This window comes from Lithobates pipiens, unplaced genomic scaffold (assembly GCF_037356315.1).
Source record: "Lithobates pipiens isolate NorthernLeopardFrog02 unplaced genomic scaffold, aLitPip1_a1.2 Scaffold_8, whole genome shotgun sequence".
Lineage (NCBI taxonomy): Eukaryota > Metazoa > Chordata > Amphibia > Anura > Ranidae > Lithobates > Lithobates pipiens.
Window position 1 is genome coordinate 305,524,590 of NW_027507903.1, and position 24,793 is coordinate 305,549,382.

The 24,793-nt window shown below is 40.7% G+C and overlaps 1 protein-coding gene across 1 annotated transcript in view; it reads left to right on the forward strand.

Annotated features, from left to right (window-relative positions):
• Window positions 1-221: 221 nt before the first annotated feature.
• LOC143960885 (uncharacterized) overlaps window positions 222-24,793 on the forward strand; it is a 42,086-nt gene continuing 17,514 nt past the window's right edge. Inside the window, exons 1-8 of the mRNA XM_077469864.1 lie at window positions 222-340; window positions 580-629; window positions 974-1,036; window positions 1,630-1,686; window positions 9,529-9,573; window positions 10,277-10,342; window positions 12,889-12,921; window positions 15,328-15,360. Of these exons, the coding sequence (XP_077325990.1) occupies window positions 289-340; window positions 580-629; window positions 974-1,036; window positions 1,630-1,686; window positions 9,529-9,573; window positions 10,277-10,342; window positions 12,889-12,921; window positions 15,328-15,360 (399 nt within the window). The 5' untranslated portion in view covers window positions 222-288. The remainder of the gene's footprint in view (window positions 341-579; window positions 630-973; window positions 1,037-1,629; window positions 1,687-9,528; window positions 9,574-10,276; window positions 10,343-12,888; window positions 12,922-15,327; window positions 15,361-24,793) is intronic.

Consider the following 24,793-nt stretch of genomic DNA (forward strand, 5'->3'; position numbering starts at 1 on the left):
AACCAACTGAACCTGGAAGGTGAAACATGAAGGAACATTAAACATTGAGATGTAAACATATATCCTTTATTCATCTTGTACCTAGTAAATAATAGGGTTTAGAGCTCACAAATACTAAATAAATAAAATAAAGCAAACTTTAAAGATTGTGAAGAAGATAAACCTCTGTAAATGACTGTAAAATTGAAACACGCAATCCCATTATAAATAGATCTATTAAGACATTTTACTCAAAGAAGCTTTTATTAGCATTCTAATTGTGTGACTCCATACAAGCAATACAGTTCTATGATGAAGCTTGCTGTGACTTTTTTGCTATTGACCTTGACCAGCAGCCTCGGTAAATAAAAAATAATCAAAATTTAAAAACATATGGTTATATATTTTAAAGACATAAAATATATTGTTAGACTGTTTAGATTCTAATGTCATTTGATGTTTTTGAATGTGTATTATTTTGAAAAAAAAATCCAAAAGTTGTGTTTTAAAACACATATCATAGAGCATGTTTGACAATTGGAAATTGTACAAATACAGTCCATAAATAATGTATTAATCATAATATTTTTTTTTTCTTAGACTTGTCAGCTGCTACCATTCAAAATACTTGTCTTATACAGCTTTTTCAGGTAAGTACAACTTTATTACTATGCAAATACACATTTACATTTTAATGTTTTTTACATGTATAACAGATCTATGTATTCATGTTTTTATCCAAGATGCAAACATTTTTTTTAATTGAATCTAATCTGAAAGTTGTATAAATCTAAAGTGAAGGCATGAATAAACAGACAACTAAAAGTTGATTGAATATTTTTTTTATTTTGTAATGTATCATTATTTGTTAGTTACATTGTCTTCCTATACATGACACAAATTCACTTCTTCACAAAATATGTATGTTTAGATTGTAGATTCTGAACCACAAAAAAATCATATCATAATATATATAAATATTTTTTTGTTCTAGAATGATGCACCACAATTTCTTCAGCAGTTGGGAAATCTTTTGTGCAAATATCAACTTGCAAAGGTAAAGATAAAATGACATTGACAATTAATCAGAAGACACCATAAAGTCCCCAGGTTTCTTTTCTCAGAAATCTATATGTTAAACCTGCAACAAAGGCAAAGATTATCAACACCAACTTAAAAAAAACAAAATACTGCAAAAACCATTATCTAATACCAATGATCTATAATATGGTGATGATTTACTAAATAATTTACATTGTAAAGATACAAAGATGGGCTGTCATACTTTAAATTTCAGTAAATTACCCCAACATTTATACGGGAGGGAAACCTCATGTGCGCAATTAGCAAGACATTTTTATTTAAACATACAGCTATTTTATTAATAAGACCGTACAACTAACTAAACACAAATGCCCTTGAAATCCCTATACATAATTTTAGCATGTAATATATATTAATAAAATGTGCCTTACAGAATGAAAAGCATGTTTTTATAATAACAATTGTTATCTGTTTAACTTACTTCTTGTGCCATAAGTATTTGAAGCTAGAGCAGATGGCTGTTATTGTTTAGAATTTTGACAAAATATTTACTTAGTAAAGTGGGGGAATTTTTGCATTTACTATATTTGTTTTATTTATTTTTAGACAACACAAAATCAGGAACTCTTTATGGATTTTCTAAATGAAGTTAACACATTGTTGGTAAATAATTGATACAATTTTCAAACTTAATAAATGTGTAATTTCTATCCACATGGTGTAACATTCAAAGTAAAATTGAAAGTGAAATTATATTCATTTTATATTTGATAAACCACATAACCCATTTTTATGCACAAGATATTTTTTCCAGCCTTTATCTAAATCATTGAAAATATACTGGATATTAAAGTCTGTCTAAACCCAAAACTTTTTGTTTAAAATTTGGATAGAGAAGTAAAGAGTTAGAAAAGAGACATTTTTTCATTGCTCTCTGTATCGCTGCTCAGGAGGTTCATCCTCTTCAAATGTCCTGGTGACCAATTTCACTGGTAATGAAAATGAAAGAGACATTTTAAGTTTGGAGTTCTCATCAAAACAAAAATGAAGTTTAAATCTTCCAATGGAGATACTTGTTCCAGTGACAAATGTATGAGGAGGGGATTTATATCACTTTGGGAAAATGTCATCTTACCTGCTGCTGTTATCCTATTATAACATGAATAGAAGGGAACTCTCAAAAATGAGTGCTTTAACCCTGTTCCATTCTACCCAAAATAAAAAAAAGTTTTGGTTTTAGATATATTTATTTTACTACTTAGAAGTCATTATTTTGATTTTGTTCATGAGGGTAACCAACTAGCCTGAAACAAGTGTATGCGGTTTATGATAAATAGTTTTATAGAAATAGTCTGTGCTATAAAACAGCTGTTCTGCATGGAAAAAATTGTTGACACGGATTGAGAAATGTAAATCATTTTTTTCTTTGTACTGGATTGTTGGAGGGCTTTCCTTTAAGCCCATCTTACCATAACTGATTATAATTTGAAATAAAAAGTTAATGTTGTGGAGAAGGGGAGTGGTGTTACGCTCCTTATAATGTATTTTTCTTGTGGTGTGTTACCACAATATTACCAAAATATCAATTATATACCTGACTGTTCTTTATCACGATTATCGGTAAGGTGCATAAGTGCAAAATCAATAAATAATCTAAATTACTTGGCAAATATGTTAAAAAAACATAGTAGTTTTTCACATGTGCAAAAACAGCAAAAAGCAAAATAAACAATATCTAAGTGATATAAATATTATCAACATAAAAAGTGTAGCTATAGGTGGTTATATCGCTGTGTAAAGTATATAGAACATAGGTGAATGGTTCATACAGTGACTGGTATAGAAACGAATAAAGCAAAACAAAATATAGTTAAAAAATATATAAATGGCGTATACAAAAAATATTTTAAATCATCTAACTAAACAAATGTTCAGTGCGGTATTGGACCTTTGATCCTTAGTCCAATGTGCAATATTAGTGCAAACGTGCAAAGTGTTTCACTGGAACACTGTGTATAACTGTCTTGGCATTAAAGTGACACTGTGCCTTTAAGTGCAGAAAATAGGATAAATCTTCAGTGTCAATGACACCCGTGGTAAAAGTAAATGATTACCTTACTGCTGTAAGGTAAACAGCATGTAGCAGAATAATTAAAGGAGGAGGGGGGGTCCCTTCAACTCGATCTTTTCCTAGGCATTCGTTCACTTTTAAGTGGAGCCAAGGGAATGGGGGGAGAGGTAGGAATGATCCTTTTCTTCCTCTCTTTCCACTGGGTGCTTCAGATCATAGGGTTCTCAATGTACATTTAAAAGAGATAAAGGAGGCCCACCATAGTGTAGTATTTTTGAATGGAAATAAAACTTTTATTTGCATATATTAAAAAAACTCACATTTTTGTGGGGTTATAATGGCGTTGTAAAAACGAGCGCCTAGCTCGTGTCTCAGTGTCTGAGCGTCTGTTCCGGTATCTGATTAGCCTCGGGTCCTACGCGTTACGTCACACACGTGATTTCAACTGGGATGATGCCAAGACAGTTATACACAGTGTTCCAGTGAAACACTTTGCACGTTTGCACTAATATTGCACATTGGACTAAGGATCAAAGGTCCAATACCGCACTGAACATTTGTTTAGTTAGATGATTTAAAATATTTTTTGTATACGCCATTTATATATTTTTTAACTATATTTTGTTTTGCTTTATTCGTTTGTATACCAGTCACTGTATGAACCATTCACCTATGTTCTATATACTTTACACAGCGATATAACCACCTATAGCCACACTTTTTATGTTGATAATATTTATATCACTTAGATATTGTTTATTTTGCTTTTTGCTGTTTTTGCACAAGTGAAAAACTACTATGTTTTTTTAACATATTTGCCAAGTAATTTAGATTATTTATTGATTTTGCACTTATGCACCTTACCGATAATCGTGATAAAGAACAGTCAGGTATATAATTGATATTTTGGTAATATTGTGGTAACACATCACAAGAAAAATACATTATAAGGAGCGCAACACCACCCCCCTTCTCCACAACTTACACAAATTTGGACACGAGTTTGGTCCATACGGTGGTTGCAGCACCCATTATTTGAATATATCATAAATTCCTTTTAGCGCAGGAGTACCTACCTTACAAAAAGTTAATGTTGTAGGATAATTATTAAAGACTTGTCAGGCTAGCTAACCTGTGTTCACCATATAGTTAATACGATTCTGCATTTAGGATTATGTTGGGCTGCTGCCTCCTCTGGTAAACTCCAAAAATTGGAGCAACTACAGAGGTATAAGAAAGAGGAAGGTGGTGCTGCCCCTTAACTGATGAGGGACCTTTGGAAGTGTATCACACTTTGCATTAGTGAGTGCAAGTGTTAAATTAATCTGCAATAGCGTAGTGTATTAAACCAAAAATGCATATGGTAATAAATAAACTGTAAAGTGCAATGTGCTAATATATCACCAAGTGTGTGACACAGCCTACCATAAATGTGCAATTTGATTACACAAATACACGATTAATTAAAAAAAACTGTGAATATATGAAAACATTTCTCTATACTGCTCTAAAATATAATCCTCCAAAAATGTAATGTAATGTAAAATAAATATATATATATATATATATATATATATATATATATATATATATATATATATGTGTGTATATATATATACATATATATACACATATGATAAATGATCCAGTCTTTAGTATAACTATATGCAATATCCCCAAGTGACTTGTGCAGATGTCCAGCAAAATGATGAAGTGACAGTAGCACTCCCCTTCAGTTCCACACTCACCAGATCTTTTTACCCCTGCAGGGGTAGAGCGCATGTAATCAGGTTTGCTTTAATAGCAATATCCGGAACGATCATCCCATCCGCGGTACACCAGGTGCAGGATATCCTCTCCTCTAAAAAATAAACCTAAAAAAATTAACCAAAACTGAATGTCCTCATGTAAATATATATATATAGTAATATATAGTATATATATATGTGTATATATATATATATATATATATATATACATATATATATATATATATATATATATATATATATATATATATATATATATATATATATATATACAAATATATATATATATACAATATATATATATATATATATATATATATATATATATATATATATATATATATATATATATATATATTTGTATATATATATATATACCGTATATATATATATATATATATATATATATATATATATATATTTGTGTATATATATATATATATATATATATATATATATATAATGATCCAGTCTTTAGTATAAATATATGCAATATTCTCAAGTGACTTATGCAGATGTCCAAAGTGCTCTGTGCATACACTTATTCGTGACTCAAGTGCAGCAAAATTATGAAGTGACAGTAGTGCTTCCCTTTGGTTCCACATTTTTGAAGGATTATTTTTTAGGGGAGTATATCTATATTTTTTCATATATTCACAGTTTTTATTTTGAATTAATCATGTATTTGTGTAATCAAATTGCACATTTATGGTAGGCTGTGTCACACACTTGGTGATATATTAGCACATTGCACTATACAGTTTATTTAATGCCATATGCATTTTTAGTGGTTTAATACACTACACTATTGTGGATTCATTTAACACTTGCACTCACTGATGCAAAGTGTGATACACTTCTGAAGGTCACTCTTCAGTAGGGATGAGCTTCAAGTTCGAGTCGAACTCATGTTCGACTCGAACATTGCCTGTCCACCTGTTCGCCGAACAGTAAACAATTTGGGGTGTTCGTGGCAAATTCGAAAAACCGCGGGAACACCCTGTAAAAGTCTATGGGAGAAATCTAAAGTGCTAATTTTAAAGGATTATATGCAAGTTATTGTCATAAAAAGTGTTTGGGGACCTGGGTCCTGCCCCAGGGGACATGTAACAATGCAAAAAAAACTTTTAAAAACATCAATTTTTTCCGGAGCGGTGATTTTAATAATGCTTAAAGTGAAATGTATTGCGGGGGGCTGACAATTCATTATAGCCACGAGTGCTTTTAAATGACTTTTTTTCCTGCAGAAATTACACTTTGTGCAGGGACAGTTCTAAGCAAGGGAAACATGTGCCCCTTTATAGGCATACTATACACACCCCCCAGGTACAAAATTTAAAGGAATATTACACTTTTATTGTTTCACTTTAAGCATTATTAAAATCACTGTTTCTGAAAAATTACGTTTAAAAAAATAAATTTGCATTGATACATGTCCCCTGGGGCAGGACCCGGGTCCCCAAACACTTTTTATGACAATAACTTACATATAAGCCTTTAAAATTAGTACTTTTGATTTTGAACGTTCGAGTCCCAGAGACTTTAATAGGGTTCTAAAGTTCACACAAAGTTTAGGTCTGTTAGTGGGTTCTGGTGCCAACTGAACCAGGGGTGTTCGGCTCATCCTTACTCTTCAGTTAAGGGGCAGCGCCACCTTCCTGTGTTCACCATAAACATCCACTGAAGAAAAATTTTATATTTTATATTTATTTCTTAGGCCTCATTTACACTTGCTTTAAAATGTGTAATTTGACAACTTTTTAAAGCACTCCAAATACCAATCAAAGCACCACTCACTAAATGAATTGGTTACCGTACAGTGCTGTACTCATTGTTGAGTATGCTTTGCTTTATTTTGCTTCAAAATGTATACCCCATTTTATCGTGCTTTGCAGCATCTAAATCCCCCATAGAATTGTATGGCCTTGTTTAGACTTGCTTTGCTATCTAAACAAGATTGTTTTTCTGACAGCAATAGAAAGGCAGTGAGGAGGTGATGTAATATCTCCTCACTGCCTGTTTTAACTCTCTAATTAATGTACAACAACCTTGTGTGCAGTAGCATTCACTTGAATGCACAACAGGAGGCATAATTCCTGCAACTTAGCAAAACATTGTGACTGAGACATGTGTACACCCCCAGCTGCTGCCTCAGCAGCAACAGGTAGAGTGGTCGAGGGGTGGTAAAAACACAGCCCAACCACTGGGTTTTACGTGTAAAATAGGTGCTCTCTAACCCCACCTGCAGCTGTTGAGGGGCACTTATTTAGTGTTAGCTGTGCTTTGTGTTCATGTCCAGGCTGTGATGTTCAGTATGGAGAAGCAGGAAGGTGGGGGATCAGCAGATATCACACGTGTGTACAGTGCAGGAGTGATACAGCAATAAAATGAGTGGAGATGAAACAGGAAACTGATTGGCAGGGAATCAGCAGAGTAACAGATCAGATCAGCAAAGAAGGAGATCAGCAGAATGGATGATCAGAAGGAGATCAGCAGTATGGAGTTTTAGTAGAACAGGGGGCCAGCAGAGTGTCTTGGGAGGGGAAGGAAATGTGTGCAGGGGGGATTACTACTAAGCGAAGGGGAGCCTGGAAGGTGGAGGGGTGTTACTACCTAGTGGGGAGGGGGATACTACTTTCAGAGAGGGAATGTACTGCTAAGCAAGTGGGCATTATTGAGTAGGAAGGGGACTATGGGAAATGTACTAGTGAGCGGGAGGTAATTGGGAATGTACTACTGAACAGGGAGTGGGGGGGGGAGGGGTGGGAATGTACTATCGAGTGGGGAGCTGTGGGAGGTAATATACTACTGAGTGGAGGGTACTACTGAGCAGATGTGTGAGGTATGTACTACCAAGTGGGGTGTTCTATTGATAAGGGCAGTATAGAATGTATTACTGAGTAGGTTGAGTACTACTGAGCAGAGGGGTACTACTAAGGGGGGTGAGTGTACTACTGATGGGGTTGGATAATGTGCCACTGATGGGATACTACTGAGGGGGGAATGTGCTACTGAGCAGGGGGTACTACTGGTCCAGGAAAATGCTGAATGGGAGATTTATTGAGCTGGGAAACTGATATGCTGAGTGGGGTACTAATAAGCCCAGAAACCAGATACCACACCAACACCTAGCTACATCTTACATCTGATGGCTTCCTCATCCTCACTTTCCATTTGACATCACTTTCCCTTTAAAACAAGTAGAAAAGACACAAAAGGCATTTGACAAGCTTGCAGTCTCCACTCTAATTCATCCCAAAAGTGTTCTATCGGGTTGAGGTCAAAATGGTGCAGGCCAGGCAAGTCCTCCACCCCAAACTCACTCATCCATGTCTTAATGGACCTTGCTTTGTGCACTGGTCCAATTCATTTGGTGGACGGGAGATTATGGTGTGGGGTTGTTTTCCAGGGGTTGTTTTGCCCTTAGTTCCAGTGAAGGGAACTCTTAAGGCATCAGCATACCAATAAATTTTAGACAATTTCATGCTCGCTTTGTGGGAACAGCTTGGGGATGGCCCCTTCCTGTTCCAACACCAATACGCACCAGGGCACAAACAAGGTCCACAAAGACATGGATGAGCGAGTTTGGGGTGTAGGAACTTGACTGACCTGTACAGTTCTTAATTCGACCCAATAGAACACCTTTGGGATGAATTAGAGCAAAGACTGGGAGGTACTGCTTTAATGAAGCTTGACAAAGCTCTTTGTATGTTTTCTACTTGTTTTAAAGGGGAAGTGATGTCAAATGGAAAGTGAGTCCTGACCTAAACCCGATAAAACACCTTTGGGATGAATTAGAGCAGAGACTACAAGCCAGGTCTTCTCATCCATATCAGTGCCTGATCTCAAAAATGCGCTTCTGGAAAAATGGTTAAACATTCTCATAGACCCACTCCTAAACCTTGTGGACAGCCTTCCCAGAAGAGTTGAAGCTGTTATAGCTGCAAAGGGTGGGCCAACTGGATATTGAGCTCTACGGACTAAGATCAGGATGCCATTAAAATTCATGTGCGTGTAAAGGCAGGAGCCCCAATACTTTTGGTAATATAGTGTATATTAATAAGCAATGCAAGTGTAAATAAGGCCTTAAGGTGACTTGATGGGAAAATACTGTAGGTCCTCAAGATTTCCCCATCTCTGCAAAATTCAATAACTAAATAGTTACCTCATATGACTGGCATTAGGGTAAATGCAACGGTACTTAGATTGTGATGTAAATACATAAATTGTATCAGCAGGGCCAGCAATGAAATTGAAACAAACAGGTTACAGAAATAGAAGCCCTGTGTCCTTTCTTCCTCTTATTGTTTCCTATCTGTAGCTAAATACTCCTTAGTGCCCTGTACGCTTGGTAATTGTTTCAGAAAACTTGGAAGAAATGTACTTTCCACTGCCACCTGTCAGGCAGCATTGGACAATGCTCATCCGACAGGTAAAAACATCAGAACCTACTGATTTAATGCAAGGACAGGGACAGTGGCCTTCCATGCAAATATGACCCCCAATGCAAAAGTATCACATAAAGCAGAGGTTGGCTACTGGCATTTGCATATTATATATTCATTGGCATTGTTTATAGTAGAGTAGCATATACTCATAAATGTCATATATTTTTCATTTTCTAATTCTGCATTTGTTTCTAAATTTGGATGTGTTTTCTTTCAGGAAGCTGTTGGCTGTACTCTGGACAGTTTGCTTGGAATTAGAGTGGTAAAATTTCCTATACCAAAAACAAACATGATACAATATATTTGGAAAATGCAAATGTAGAAAGCATAGCTTAGCTCTGTAAAAATACACTATAGTTATATACTGTATCTTTTGCTTCAGCCTAATGACAGGTACAGTATGTTAGCAACACACATTCATTTAAAGCCTAGCTGTAGGATGAAATTAAACCCCTCCATTCCCTCCCACCTCCCTCTCACTGATTACTGGGTTAGGAAAAGATTTAAATCCTCATTTTTGCTTAACTTAACCCCTAGGACCGAACATTAAGCAAATATGTGGCCTCTTTTCAGGTGGACCTTGGTGCCGAGTGACTGCATATTTGCTTACCAATTAGCAGACACAGCAGTTACCGGTCACTAACGATCATGTGATCGCTGTGACAGATAATCCCGCCTGTCATATGATCATAAACCCTGCCCCGCCTCTAGGCATCTGAAACCTCTTAAAGGTCCGGGAGGGGTCGGCGCAAAGGGGTTAAACCGCAGTCATGTGCACATCCACTGCCAAGTCCTTCTGATCACTGTTTAATTCTTTGATGGGTGGTATGTGAACAATTCCTTGGCTAGCCAGTCGTAGTCAGTCTTGAGTGATATGTCATATCCTTGTCATATCCTTATCAGTTTTGTAGCCATGAAATTAATCTAACTGTACCTTTGAGATTTATTTTTTGTTTTCTTTTTAGGTGCCTACACTTAAAAATTGCGAACAAATTGCTGACCAGGTTGCTGAAATATTGTTTGATTTTATGGTAAATACAAATATTTCACAAAAAAATCACACACTGTATTTTTTATAATTAAACTATACTGAACTATACCAAAAGAAAGGAGTTTATAAAAGCTTAAGCATGTTAACCCTTTTGCCCTAGTCCTTATCTTACTTAGCATTAAAACATACTGAGGGGAGTTCACTAAAGCCTTGCACACATGATCCCATTTTTTTAAATGTGTTTTGTTGCATGGTAGTCTAATGTCGAAAGTGAAGAGGTGACTCACCACATGAAAATTCTTGTATGACAGAATTCAACTTCAGAAATGATGTAATGTGTTGAATAGTTTTGTATGTATTCTTTCATTTTCTGAGCATGCATAGTCTTGCTCTTACAATTTTTTTCGGATGAAAACTGTACTGATTAAACGAAAATCGGACATTGTGTTCACATCCAACAAAAATGTTATAGTCTGCACATCCAGTTTTTGACATGCAAAAAATCTAAATCTGGTGTCGAAAGCACCATACTAATGATCTGAAAATTGGAAGATTGTTCGTCGGACGAAATTTTACTTCCGATTTTCATATTGTGTGTACAGGCCTTTAGACTGAAGCAGTCAGAATCTGGAGCAGCTGTTCGTGGCAACCGGTTGCTCTCATTTTAAAAATTAACAAGCAAAAGCTAAAAGCCAATTAGTTACTTGGCACCGCTGCTCCAGATTCTGCCTGCTCCAGTTTTAACAAATCCTCCATATGCATTTTTTTTGCTTAATTTGGGGCTGTCAGGAATGAATTATACTAATCATAGCATCAAGATACCTAAAGACAAAAAACTTTCATCAGATCAAATGTTAACTTAAAGTGATTGTAATGGGGGGCACCAGAGCCGAGTCACAGCTCCCTGTGTCCATTCAGACACAAAGCCCTGCCCTCCCCTGATTGGCTAGCTGACTCTGATTGACAACAGCCAATGGCTGTGCTGCTGCTTCTCAGCCAATCAGGAGTGGGAATCTTGGAAGGCTAAGACACTCATAGACATCCCTGGACAGAGAGGGACCTCAGGTAAGTATCAGGGGGGCTGAGGAGGGCTGCTGCATATAGAAGGCTTTTTATCTTAATGCATAGAATACATTAAGATGAAAAACCTTCTGCCTTTACAACCACTTTAAGCATCCATCTCCATATATCCTTCTTGACATGTGGCAGACTGTCTGATCCCTATTGCTTGCTTCAATTTATATATATATATATATATATATATATATATATATATATATATATATATATATATATATATATATATACATACATATTTTTTGCAAATCTGGGGCTGGGCCATTCCATCTGGGGGATAATTACCAATGCCAAAAAAATAAGTAAAAAAATAACATGTTAAATGAATAAACAGTATTTTCCCCCACAGGATTGTCAGCTCTCCCTAACAACCCTAACACGCACTGACACTATGACTGCTGTGTGCCCACCTTTTTATAAAAAAGAGGGTTAGGTTATCCATTCCCTCAAATTATTGGCTCTTGCTACTCATCTGACCAGGGGTAAAGACTAGTTACATTCTACATTACAGGTTGTACCCTATTTCTGGTGGTGAACCTGTCTGCAAACTTCACAAATATTGGCAAACCCAAACCTTATCGCTAGTCCTATGACCACCCCTTGAATTAAACAAAGCCTTAGGCCTAGCCCAGATGAACTATGACACCAACATTTTCCACAACCCCAAGGGTAACATTTATATCAGATACCCGGTGCCAACATTTTGATATTCCTTGCTTGCTTCTTCATAAAATGTATGCACATCTTCCTGATGCCTGATTGTAAAATAGCCATGTTTCATTTTAAAACTCAATTCAACTTTCAGTTTAAATTAGCTAATAAGATTTAAGGTGCTTATAAAAATGTGTGAAAAAAAGTCTTACAAATCATTTACCTAAAAATTAGCCCCAGATTTAGTTAAAAGCCTGTCCCCTGACAACATGCTGCAGAGTGGGACCCTTGCTCTCTGTGGTGAAGCAGTGAACTCTTTTACAGAAGTCTGAATTGTCCCCTGCCGAGTTAGATGTAGAGCTCTCCAATCAGCTGGCAGCGTGAACTCTGCTGATTGAAGAGATATATACGTTGGACTCTGGTTTGGTTTTTGGATCTTTGCAATGAGACCAATGCTTCCCCAAGACAACAAGGGTCCCACTCATCAGCTGCTGGCAGTAGACAGGCTTTTCTGCTAAGATTAAGACAGGACAAACAAGAAACTTAAGTGTAAAGCATTGAGCATTTTTTGTTTTGATGCACCAGGAATGTACTAGTTTAAACTGTAGGTTCGATTGGATTTCAGAAATTTGCTAGCTATAGGTCAAATTTGTTTTTCCTTATAATGTCTTGGTTATCTGGAGTGGGTGTAATACAGTTTAGACCAAGGTGTTTTATTTTTTATTGTGAAAGGTAAAAAGAACCAACTTTAGTTTGATATATGATGTCATACAGATCAAAAAATGAACTGTAGAGTGTCATGTTTACTGTGATGTTTGTTATAATAATAAAAAATAATCCTTCTATCTTCCTATCTAGAATAACATCCTAGCCTGCGTTGCTGATGTTTTGGTAAGAACTATAAGAATGTACAGTGGTACTTCACATTGCATTTAATTCCATGACTTTTTCATCAGGAATGTTTTATGTCCCAAAACATCTCAGTGACAGTAACTCTGCTGGGGTTGATTTACTAATAGAGTTGAGGCTGGTAACTTTGCATAGTGAATGTTCACTTTTCAGAGTCAGTGTTAGTAATTAAGATAAACCTGTGTTTACTTTGAACCCCAAATCATATGCAAGGGTAGTTAAAAAAAAACACAGGCTTTTTAAAAGAACCTGACTGATTTGAAGGGAACACACCTTCTGTCACATCATGTTTACTAAGCTTAGTAAACATATACCTTGCAAAGTGAAAACGCACTTTGCACAGTGAACAGTTTGTTAGTAAATTAGCCCCATCGCATGCCATACATAGAAAGGTTGATTTACTAAAGAAGTAGAGGCAGCCTGATTCAGAAAATGTTTATTTTGCTGTTTTTTTTATTATTTCAATTAAAGCGGAGGGCCATCCTAAAATAAAAAATAGCATTCATGTTTTTTTTTTTTAAACATTTGAATTTTTTTTATTTTTTAACTTACCAGAAACCCCTGTTGCTAGGCAGTCTTCCTAATCTGCCTCTTCTTATTCCGCGGCGCTTCCTCCTCTTCGGCGAGTGGCTCCGTTGCCTTTTGGGACATGTGTGTGTCCCAGAAAACAATGGGGCCATTCATAAAGCACTGCGCAACTCGCGCATGCGCAGTAGGAAACAGGCAGTGAAGCCGTAAGGCTCCCCTGTCTGTTTTCCTTAGTTAAGATGGGGGCGCCAGCAGCCGATCCGATGGGGGGGTGACATTACGGGATCGCTGGACAGGTAAGTGTCCTTATTAAAAGTCAGCAGCTACAGTGTTTGTAGCTGCTGACTTAAAAAAAAAAAAAAAAAAAAAAACCCGGCCGGAACGCCCCTTTAACTAATCATGTGCTAACCATTTTTTTCCATTTCCCTTGCACATGGTAGAATGTTCAAAATAACCTTATTAATTAAATGCTGCAAAAGTAACATTCAATTTGCTAAATTAACATCCTTTACTCCCCTATTAAATTACATCACAGTGTATAAATATAAAAAATATTACTACAATATAGTATACTGTAGTAGTATATTACTGTAGCAGTACAGTGCTGTAGTATACTGTAAGCTCTTAACTGCTTCAGCCCCAGAAGATACCCCCTTCCTGACCAGATCACTTTTTACAATTTGGTACTGCGCCGCTTTAACTGACAATTGCGCAGTTGTGCGACGCTGTACCCAAATGAAATTTGCGTCCTTTTTTCCCCGCAAATAGAGCTTTATTTTGGTGGCATTTGATCACCTCAGTGTTTTTTTTTTTTTTTGTTTGAGCTATAAATAAAAGAAGAGTGACAATTTTGAAAAAAAAACACAATGGTGGTTATTTACAAAAGGTAAATCCACTGTGCACTACAAGTGCACTTGGAAGTGCAGTCGCTCTAAATCTGAGGGGTAGATCTGAAATGAGGTGAAGCTCTGCTGATTTTATCATCCAATCATGTGCAAGCTAAAATGCTGTTTTTTATTATCTTTGCATGTCCCCCTCGGATCTACAGTGACTTTACTTCCAAGTTCTTTTTCAGTGCAAAGTGGATTTGCCTTTAGTAAATAACCCCCAATATCTTTTACTTTTTGTTATAATAAATATCCCACATTTTTTTTATATATTTTTTTTTCCTCAGTTTAGGCCAATATGTACTCTTCTACATATTTTTGGTAAAAAAAATTGCAATAAGCGTATATTGATTGGTTTGTGCAAAAGTTATAGCGTCTTCAAAATAGGGGATAGATTATGGCATTTTTATTATTATTTACTTTTCTATTAGTAAAGGCGGCAATCTGCGATTTTTATTGGTACTGTGATATTGCAGCAGACAAATTGGACACTTTTGACACATTTTTGGGACCATTGGCAATTATACAAATGCACTGATTACTGTAAAAATATCACTGGCAGGGAAGTGGTTAACACTAGGAGGCGATCAAGAGGTTAACTGTGTTCCCTCTTTGTGTTTACACACACAGATCATGGTTCTAGCTGTGTCATGAGCTTGCCAAGCACTCACATCGGCTCAGTGCCTCCGGTGCTGCGTCCCTAGTGGGCACCGGGCGAATTGACGTAACATAACATAATTTCGCCCAGCCGTGTCATTCTGTTGCAGTAAAACTGCAGCAGCTGGTCGGCAAGTGGTTAAAGAACACTTGATATGTGGACAATAAAAGAAACCTTTGACTCACATTTAATACTCCTAAAATGTTCAATGCTATACTTTTTTGTACTTATTATTATATGAACAGTGACAAAAGTAGTATTAGAGCCGCATATGCAGGTGTTATTGAATAAAACTTTTTTTGTTCTATTATTTAGAAAGATCTTCCATCAGTTGTAACAGATGTAGTGGTAAGCATGATGTTTTGTGTTTGGAATGCCTATATAAAATATGCAATGGTACGACACTGTAACACTACACACAGTTTTGTCAGGTGTGTGTAGTGAGCATATTGTAAAACCACAGGCTATTGTGTCCCTTGGTAAAAGGGAACTTGGGGCGTGGCGACCGATTATCTGCCGGAGACAATCCACAGCCATCCAAGTCTACCGGCACCATCCACAGCCCTGCACACCGCAATTGCATCGCCATTAACCCACTGCACAGCATAATGATGACAAGGAACAGGAAAAACCCACAGCAGCTGCAGAAATGGTTGAGCCTCTTTATGGCAGCCCCACGTGAGCTACAACAAAATGGCAGTGGCGCTCACGAACAACAGCCTGAACACAGGGCCAGAACACACAACAGCAGCAGTGCAATGCCTTCTACATCATCCTCCACAGCCAAGCCACACAGTGAGTTATCCTCTGGGACATCCAGCCCCTCTACGAGAAGCCCAGCAAAATCCAAGCTGGGAAGGGACTCTCCAGCTTGGCTGCAGGCTGACCCAGATACAGAGGTAAGCAGGCCACAACATATTACCACAGCCCAGAACGCACATGAGGGAGATCCCATAGCTGACTTTCCAACATCAGATAGACCCATTTCCGGCACAATGCTGAAAGAAATGCTACTGTCTTTGCGGTCCTCACTACAAGCTGACATGGTCAGAGGGATCAATAAGTGCTAAAGAGAGGTCCAAGCCAAAGGAAACAGAGTGGATCAAGTTGAATGAAAGATGGAGGAATATACAGCCTCATATAGCATAATGGTAGAGGCCCATACAGCACAGGGAGAAGACATAACATGGATGAAAGGCAAAAACCTTGAGGACAGATCCAGAAGGAGTCTGTTTCCCCTAACCAGCTCCTGCAATATGCCCACACCCTGTTCTCTACACTAGTGCCAGCACTGACAACATAAGACCTTATAGTGGACAGGATCCACAGGATCCCCAAACCATCCTTTCTCCCTGAAGAGACCCCAGGGGATGTACTACTGAGAGTTCACTACTACCATGTAAAGGAACAAATACTGCAAGCGTCACGTAAACCAGAAAACATCTCCCCGCAATATGGCGATTTGCGGTTACACCCAGACCTCTCCAGGCACACACTGCAACGACGCAGTAGCCTGGCGACAACCACTAAGGCCCTAAGGAACCACAAAATCCTCCATAAGTGGATCCAGCCACTCTCTCCATCACCCACAAGGGGTCACGACATCAGCCTCAACCTTGGAGGATAGGATCACTGCCCTACGGAAATGGGACATACTGCCTGACCAGGCCTTACTACATTCACCTTCATTGGACCAGAATCAATATAAAATGAGTGGCAAGTAGTATCTCATAATCTCTTAAAGAAACCACATGACTACCCGCACATATCTCCGTTTATAGGACATAACAGTTTCTTTTCTCCTCTCCCCCTCTAATTTACCAGTAGAAGCTACATCTGCACGTGGATCCATTACAAGATCCATTTCTTATGTTACCTATGTTGTCTCTTTATGTTTTGTGTTCCTTTTGTTGTTTACTCGATATACACAGTCATACCCAAAGCAATTTATACGAATCTACTGAAGAAAACAAGCCTCATATACCTTTTCCACATCGTACTGAACCATACCAGAGCAAACCCTGAGGACGCAGTGAGTACCTACACCACAAAATCATACAGCAGAATGTATCACACCTACAATGACGATTACATGCCTTTCAATTAACGCCCGGGGTCTAAATCAGCCAGCAAAAAGATTTTCACTGTGAAAAGAAGTATGCAATCAGAAGGCAGACATCCTCTGTGTGCAAGAAACTCACTTTCAACTAAACAAAATTCAGAATTGTTCACACGAAGACTACCCGCATATATTTCTGGCTTGTACACCCAATCACAAGAAAGGAGGAGTACTGATAGCCATAAAAAAATCCCCTCTCCTTGCAACCTAAGGAGACATTCCTGCATGAAGGGGGCAAATACATAATTGTAGCTGGGGACATCAACTCCAAACCATACATGCTAGTCACACTATATTCCCTGAACTCCCACCAACTTTGATTTATAAGGAAGGTACTCAAAAAAGCCAACTCTATGAAATATGGAAACCTCTTGATATGTGGAGACTTTAATTCGACTTCAGATCCCTCACTGGACACCACCACAAGTAAACCTAATGGTACAGCATCCCTTTCATCTATTAATCCACTAGGAACGGTTCGACACATGGAGATGCCTTCACGCTAATGAAAAAGACTATACCTTTTTCTCACATAGACATTGCTCATATTCACACATTGACATGTTCCTGATGGATAAGTGGCTCTTAGTGCAAGTAGAAATCAATCAAATACATGACATTACATGGTCAGAGCATGCTGCTATATCTATGTCTGTTAAAGAACAGGGAGTCTCCTCTTCATCCCTCATCTGTCGCTGTAATGTGCGACTTCTACAAGAACCCCAAACCCTCACAAAAATCTCTCAGCATCTCCAGGACTTTTTCCTAGACAACGCATCATCGGTAAATGACCCATATATCCTATGGAATGCCCATAAGGCTTTTATGAGGGGCATATCCATCCAATTAGGGGACAAAAAATGTTACACGTCAAAACGTAATATCTTGTTATCTGAAATTCACAATACAGATACTCAAAACATAAAGTGGCCTACAGTAACATTAACAAACACACACCAAACTCAGAGAGAATCTGAGAAAACACCTCTCCCAACAGTATGACAAACATCTTAGACTCTTACAGCTAAACTACTACACAAACGCCAACAGAGAAAGCAAATACTTGGCAAATCGATTGAAGGCAGCACACACTAAATCCAGAATAGCATACTTGAAACACCCTACCCCACACCACAAAATCACTAACCCACAAGCCATAGCAAATCAATTTGCCAAATACTATGGCACGCTATATAACTTACACTAAGATTCCACCATGCCTCAACCAACCACAGAGAAAATACAAAAATTCCTACAGGGACTAAACCTTCCAGCTCTCTCCGAACATCAACTTGACGAATGAAACGTCTCGTTCACAACCCAAGAAAAATAACTTTTCATAAACACACCAAACGGTAAATCACTGGACCAGATGGCTTCCCCAACTAATATTTCAAGACATTTAAAAACATACATGCAAATAGTCTTTAAAAAAGCTTCAAACTCATCAACATTTCCCCAAGAGATGCTGAGAGCACATATAGTAACCCTACCCAAATCGGGAAAAGATCCCAATACACCAGCCAACTTTTGACCAATATCCCTTCTCAACTCAGACATCAAAGTATATGCAAAACTACTGGTCAAAAGACTAACGAATATCCTTCCCTCAATTATTCCACGCGACCAGATGGAATTTGTGAAGGGCAGACAAACCTCAGATGCAACTAGAAGAATCATAAATGTGATACACCATGCTGAAAAGAGTCAATTGCCTTCTCTGCTTCTGTCTATAGATGCAGAGAAGGCATTCAACAGGGTCCATTGGACCTACATGAAAATGGTATTGTCCAAGTTTGGCTTCAAGGGATCTATACTAACAGCTATTTAGCTCTGTACTCATGCCCATCTGCACAGGTATACATAGCTGGCTTCCTATCTACACCCTTCAACATATCAAATGGGGCCCACCAGGGGTGCCCCCTGTCACTGACCCTCTTTAATCTAATAATAGAACCACTGGCCAAAACAGTTAGGACACAGCCTTGATTACAGGTTTCCAGTTTGGCTCTAGCATGCACACTATAAACTTATTTGTGGACAATGCCATTCTATTATTAACCAACCCGCTCACATCCCTAGAACAGGCCCACAAAACGGATTTCGGTGATGTCTCGTATTACAAAGTTAACTTCATTAAATCTCTAATTCTAGACGTAGGAGTGGAGGACGGGCTCCACTGCTGCCATACATACTTTTAAAGCGCTGTTTACTCTTCTCAAATGTGAGTTTTTTACCTCATTAAATTTCAATTTTTTTGTATACGGAATTATGCTATGTGGCCTTCCTTTGTTCCCCTTTCTTTGATATACATGTGAATATATGGGATAAACCATCCATTTGTCTGTATGGAAATACCTTCTATGGAGATCACTACCCCAATGACTGCATGAGGATTTGGTTTACGTGTCAATCTATCTCATCACCCATTCATTATTTTTTGAGGTCTCAATTAGTGATGGACGAACTTCCGACGGGACGTTTCGCGAACGCGAAACGCGAACGGACACAAACGTTCGCGAAAACGACCGTTCGCCGCGGGCTCCATTGACTTCAATGGGAGGCGAATTTCGCAAACCTTTAGGTCGAATTTGCGGCCACGGGGTAATTATTAGGGGGTAGCACGTAGTCCCACCACCTGGACAATAGCATAATACATGTATGAGGTGAATTTGGGATCGATAACTACAAGCATTTTTTTTTTATTTGGGAAATTGTTCTGACAATTCAGGACTATGGAGCTAATGAAGGCAATGGAGGAGAGGGAAGGTCAGGGACCAGGGTAGGCAAACAAGAGGGTGCAGGAGATACAGAGCACTGACAGCAGCACCGTAATACAGAGCACTGACATCAGCACCGTGACATACAGCGCTGACAGCAGCTCCGTGACATACAGCGCTGACAGCAGCTCCGTGACATACAGCGCTGACAGCAGCTCCGTGACATACAGCGCTGACAGCAGCTCCGTGACATACAGCGCTGACAGCAGCTCCGTGACATACAGCGCTGACAGCAGCACCGTGACATACAGCGCTGACAGCAGCTCCGTGACATACAGCGCTGACAGCAGCTCCGTGACATACAGCGCTGACAGCAGCTCCGTGACATACAGCGCTGACAGCAGCTCCGTGACATACAGCGCTGACAGCAGCTCCGTGACATACAGCGCTGACAGCAGCTCCGTGACATACAGCGCTGACAGCAGCTCCGTGACATACAGCGCTGACAGCAGCTCCGTGACATACAGCGCTGACAGCAGCTCCGTGACATACAGCGCTGACAGCAGCTCCGTGACATACAGCGCTGACAGCAGCACCGTAAGCAGCCCCAGGAGGAAGTCAGCACAGCACAGGGATGGTGTGATCCCCTCATAATAAGAACCCCCAGGAGGAAGTCAGCACAGCACAGGGATGGTGGGAGCCCCTCATAATAAGAACACCCAGGAGGAAGTCAGCACAGCACAGGGATGGTGGGAACCCCTCATAATAAGCAGCCCCAGTAGAAATATGACACCGCTCAACCTCTTCAAAGAGGAGGGTAGGGGCATATAGTACGGTGTGCTTTTTTGGGTCAGGGAAGTGAGCCAAATGAATTAAGAAGGTCTGTGTGCTTGATTCCAAAAATTGTTTATAGACATATACATGGTCTACTGATCACATGTGTTGAATTCCTCCGAGATCCATGCCTCATTCATTTTTAGAAATGTGAGGTAGTTAACACTGTGGTGAGCTAGGCGAGTACGCTTATCGGTCACAATCCCCCCTGCTGCGCTGAACGTCCTTTCGGACAGGACACTGGATGAGGGGCAAGCCAACAGTTCGATTGCAAATTGGGCAAGCTCTGGCCAGAGGTCAAGCCTGCCCACCCAGTAGTCTAGGGGTTCATCACTCCTCAGAGCGTCCACATCGGCCGTTAACCCAATGTAGTCGGACACCTGACGGTCTAGGCGTTCCCTGATGCTGGATCCGGATGACACCTGTCGATGGGTCGGCTGAAAGAATGACCTCATATCCGAAGTCACCAACACATCTTCAAACCGGCCTCTTCTTGCAGGCGCTGTTGGATTGGTACCCGCAAATCCTTCTCTGGGAGTGGGAATTGCTCCTCTGCCAGCGCACGCAAAAGCAGAATGCAGCATTTCTCGAAGCAAGGCCTGGAAGTGCTGCATTCTGACAGCCCTCTGCGACGGCGGTAACATTTCCGCCATTTTGTGTTTGTACCGGGGGTCTAAGTACGTTGCCACCCAGTACTGGTCCTTGACCCTCATGCTTTTTATACGGGGGTCCCTATTAAAACACTGGAGCATGAAGGCCCCCATTTGCACTAAAGTGGAAGCGGTGTGGTGGCCTGGCTCCTGCTCATCATCCAGGATAATGTCGTCCTCTTCATTCTCCTCTCCCCATCCTCGCACAACAGGGATCCCAGAAAGGTTTAAAGCATGCTCTTCTTGCTCCTGCTCATCCGCCCCGGCACCATCCTCCTCTGACTCCTCATCAGACTCCTGTTGTTGACTTGTCTCAGATAGAGTAGCCCCCCCTGGGAATTCATCCAGCATTGCGACTTCCTCATCTTCCCGCTCCTGCTCCTCCACAGCCTGATCAATGACACGACGCAATGCACGCTCCAGAAAGAAGGCATAAGGTACCATGTCACTGATGGCGCCATGGCTGCGACTGACCAGTTTGGTGATCTCCTCAAATGGCCGCAGAAGTCTGCATGTGTCGCGCATGAGCAGCCACTGGCGCGGTGAAAAAAAACCCAGCTCCCCAGAACCGTTTCTTTCGCAGAGTTCATACAGGTAGACGTTAACTGCACGTTTCTGCTGGAGCAGCCTATCAAGCATATAGAAGGTTGAGTTCCATCGCGTCGGGCAATCGCAAATAAGACGTCTGACCGGCAGATGGTGTCGCCGCTGAATGTCAGCAAGGCGAGCCATGGCCGTGTAAGATCTTCTGAAATGGGCCGAGATTTTCCTTGCCTGCCGCAAGATGTCCTGGACCCCAGGGTATTTGACAAGGAATCGCTGCACGACCAAGTTTAAGACGTGTGCCATGCACGGCACGTGCGTGATTTTGCCCTGTTTCAATGCGCTAAGCAGATTGGCACCGTTGTCACACACCACTTTACCAACTGTCAAATTGAGCGGTGTTAGCCACTCATCTGCCTGTGAACGCAAAGCTGAAAGGAGTGCCGGGCCAGTGTGGCTCTTTGCTTCCAGGCACAACAGACGCAGCACGGCATGGCAACGTCTCACCTGGCATGTGGAATAGGTTCTGGGGAGCTTGGGCGGTGCAGTGGAAGAGACGCTAGCAGCGGAAAAGGAGGAGGCAGCTGAGGAGGAGAGGGAGGAGGATGGAGTAGGAGGAGGAGAAGAAGAGTCAGGCCTGCATGCAATCCGTGGCGGTAAAACCAAATCTACACGGGTGCCACGGGTTACATGCTTGACGGCCGTCAGAAGGTTCACCCAGTGGGCAGTAAAACTGATATACCTTCCCTGCCCGTGTTTGCTAGACCACGTGTCTGTGGTCAGATGTATCTTGGCACCGACACTGTGTGCCAGAGATACATTCACTTGCCGCTGAACATGGCCATATAGCTCTGGGATGCCCTTCTCTGAGAAATACTTCCTTCCTGGGACCTTCCATTGTGGTGTTCCAATGGCCACAAATTTGCGAAAGGCCTCCGAGTCCACCAGTTTATATGGCAGTAGTTGGCGGGCTATGAGTTCTGACAAGCCAGCCGCCAACCGTTGGGCAAGAGGGTTATCCGGCGTCATCATTTTTTTACGCTCAAACATTAGGCCCACGGAAGCCTGCCTTTTTGCAGAAAAATGTGAGCTTGGCGTGATGGAAGGTGGAGTGGAGGACAATTGTGAGGAGAGAGGAGAAGGAGAAGTAGAAGACGAGGCTGGACGGTGAGAGCCTGCAGTGTGGCTTTGTGTGTTCCGTTGCTCCCACTGGGCTCGGTGATGGCTGCTCATGTGCCTTCTTAAGGCGGTCGTCCCTAGGTGAGTATTGGGCTTACCGCGACTAACGCGTTGACTGCAAAGATTGCAGATGGCAACGCTATTGTCAGCAGCGGACACGTTAAAAAAAGCCCACACTGCGGAGCCATGTGCCGGTGTCCTGGGAGCGCCAGATGTGACCGTACATGGTCGATGACTCGCTCCTGATACATTTGCAGTCTGCTTTGTCCCTGCTGTGCAATGTAAGTCATTGCTGCTTCTCCTCCCTATCTGCTGGTCCATATCTCCCTCTGAACTCCCCTCCTCTTCCTCTCTTGTGGGCACCCACGTGACATCACTAGACACGTCATCATCAACGTCACCTTCCCCACCGCTATAAGTAGAGTAGGCAGCAACACCGGGGACCAACCTCCTCCTTGGGCTGATCTGGGTACTGGCGTCAGACTGCTGAGTAGCGCTTGTTGCTACCTCCTCTTCCTGATCCAATACCAAGAGTGGCTGCGCATCAGAAATGTCCTCTTGATATGGATCGGAAAATAATTCCAGTGACTCAAGCGGAAGGTATGTGGTGGTGGTGGTGGTGGTCGTGTTGTTGGTGGTAGTGTCTTTGGGGGTGCACATAGCAGAGAGTGAAGAAGAGGGTGCAGATCGAGAGGATGAGGAGGGTGCAGAAGAGTAAGGCTGAGCGAGCCACTCAACCAAGTCTGGTGCATCCTTTAAAGTAATTGAACGCACCTTCTGCAACTTCCCACTTTGGCTCAAGCCTGTTGCTCCTGCCCTACCCCTACCACCCCTGCGGAAGGGCCTGCCTCTTCCTCTGCATGTCATTTTTTAAATGACCCTGTGACAAAACTCTTAGTCCCTATACCGCTGAAGGACTGCTGCAGTATAGGTGAGCGGTCAGCAGTGGTGCACGTCAACCCTATCTATTGTGGACCTATAGCGGTCCTTACAGAACAGCAGACTGTACCGCACTCAAGCCTATGTACCGTAGCACCCTATACCAAGTTACCAGTCCTTATAAGAACTTTTGTGGACCAAGCAGGTTGTGTATTAGTGTTTAGCAGACTGTACGTCAGTCCCTATACCGCTGAAGGACTGCTGCAGTATAGGGCAGCGGTCAGCAGTGGTGCACGTCAACCCTATCTATTGTGGACCGATAGCGGTCCTTACAGAACAGCAGACTGTACCGCACTCAAGCCTATGTACCGTAGCACCCTATACCAAGTTACCAGTCCTTATAAGAACTTTTGTGGACCAAGCAGGTTGTGTATTAGTGTTTAGCAGACTGTACGTCAGTCCCTATACCGCTGAAGGACTGCTGCAGTATAGGGCAGCGGTCAGCAGTGGTGCACGTCAACCCTATCTATTGTGGACCGATAGCGGTCCTTACAGAACAGCAGACTGTACCGCACTCAAGCCTATGTACCGTAGCACCCTATACCAAGTTACCAGTCCTTATAAGAACTTTTGTGGAACAAGCAGGTTGTGTGTTAGTGATTAGCAGACTGTACGTCAGTCCCTATACCAATGAAGGACTGCTGCAGTATAGGGCAGCGGTCAGCAGTAGTGCACGGCAACCCTATGTATTGTGGACCGATAGCGGTCCTTACAGAACAGCAGACTGTACTGCACTCAGGCCTATGTACCGTAGCACCCTATACCAAGTTACCAGTCCTTATAAGAACTTTTGTGGA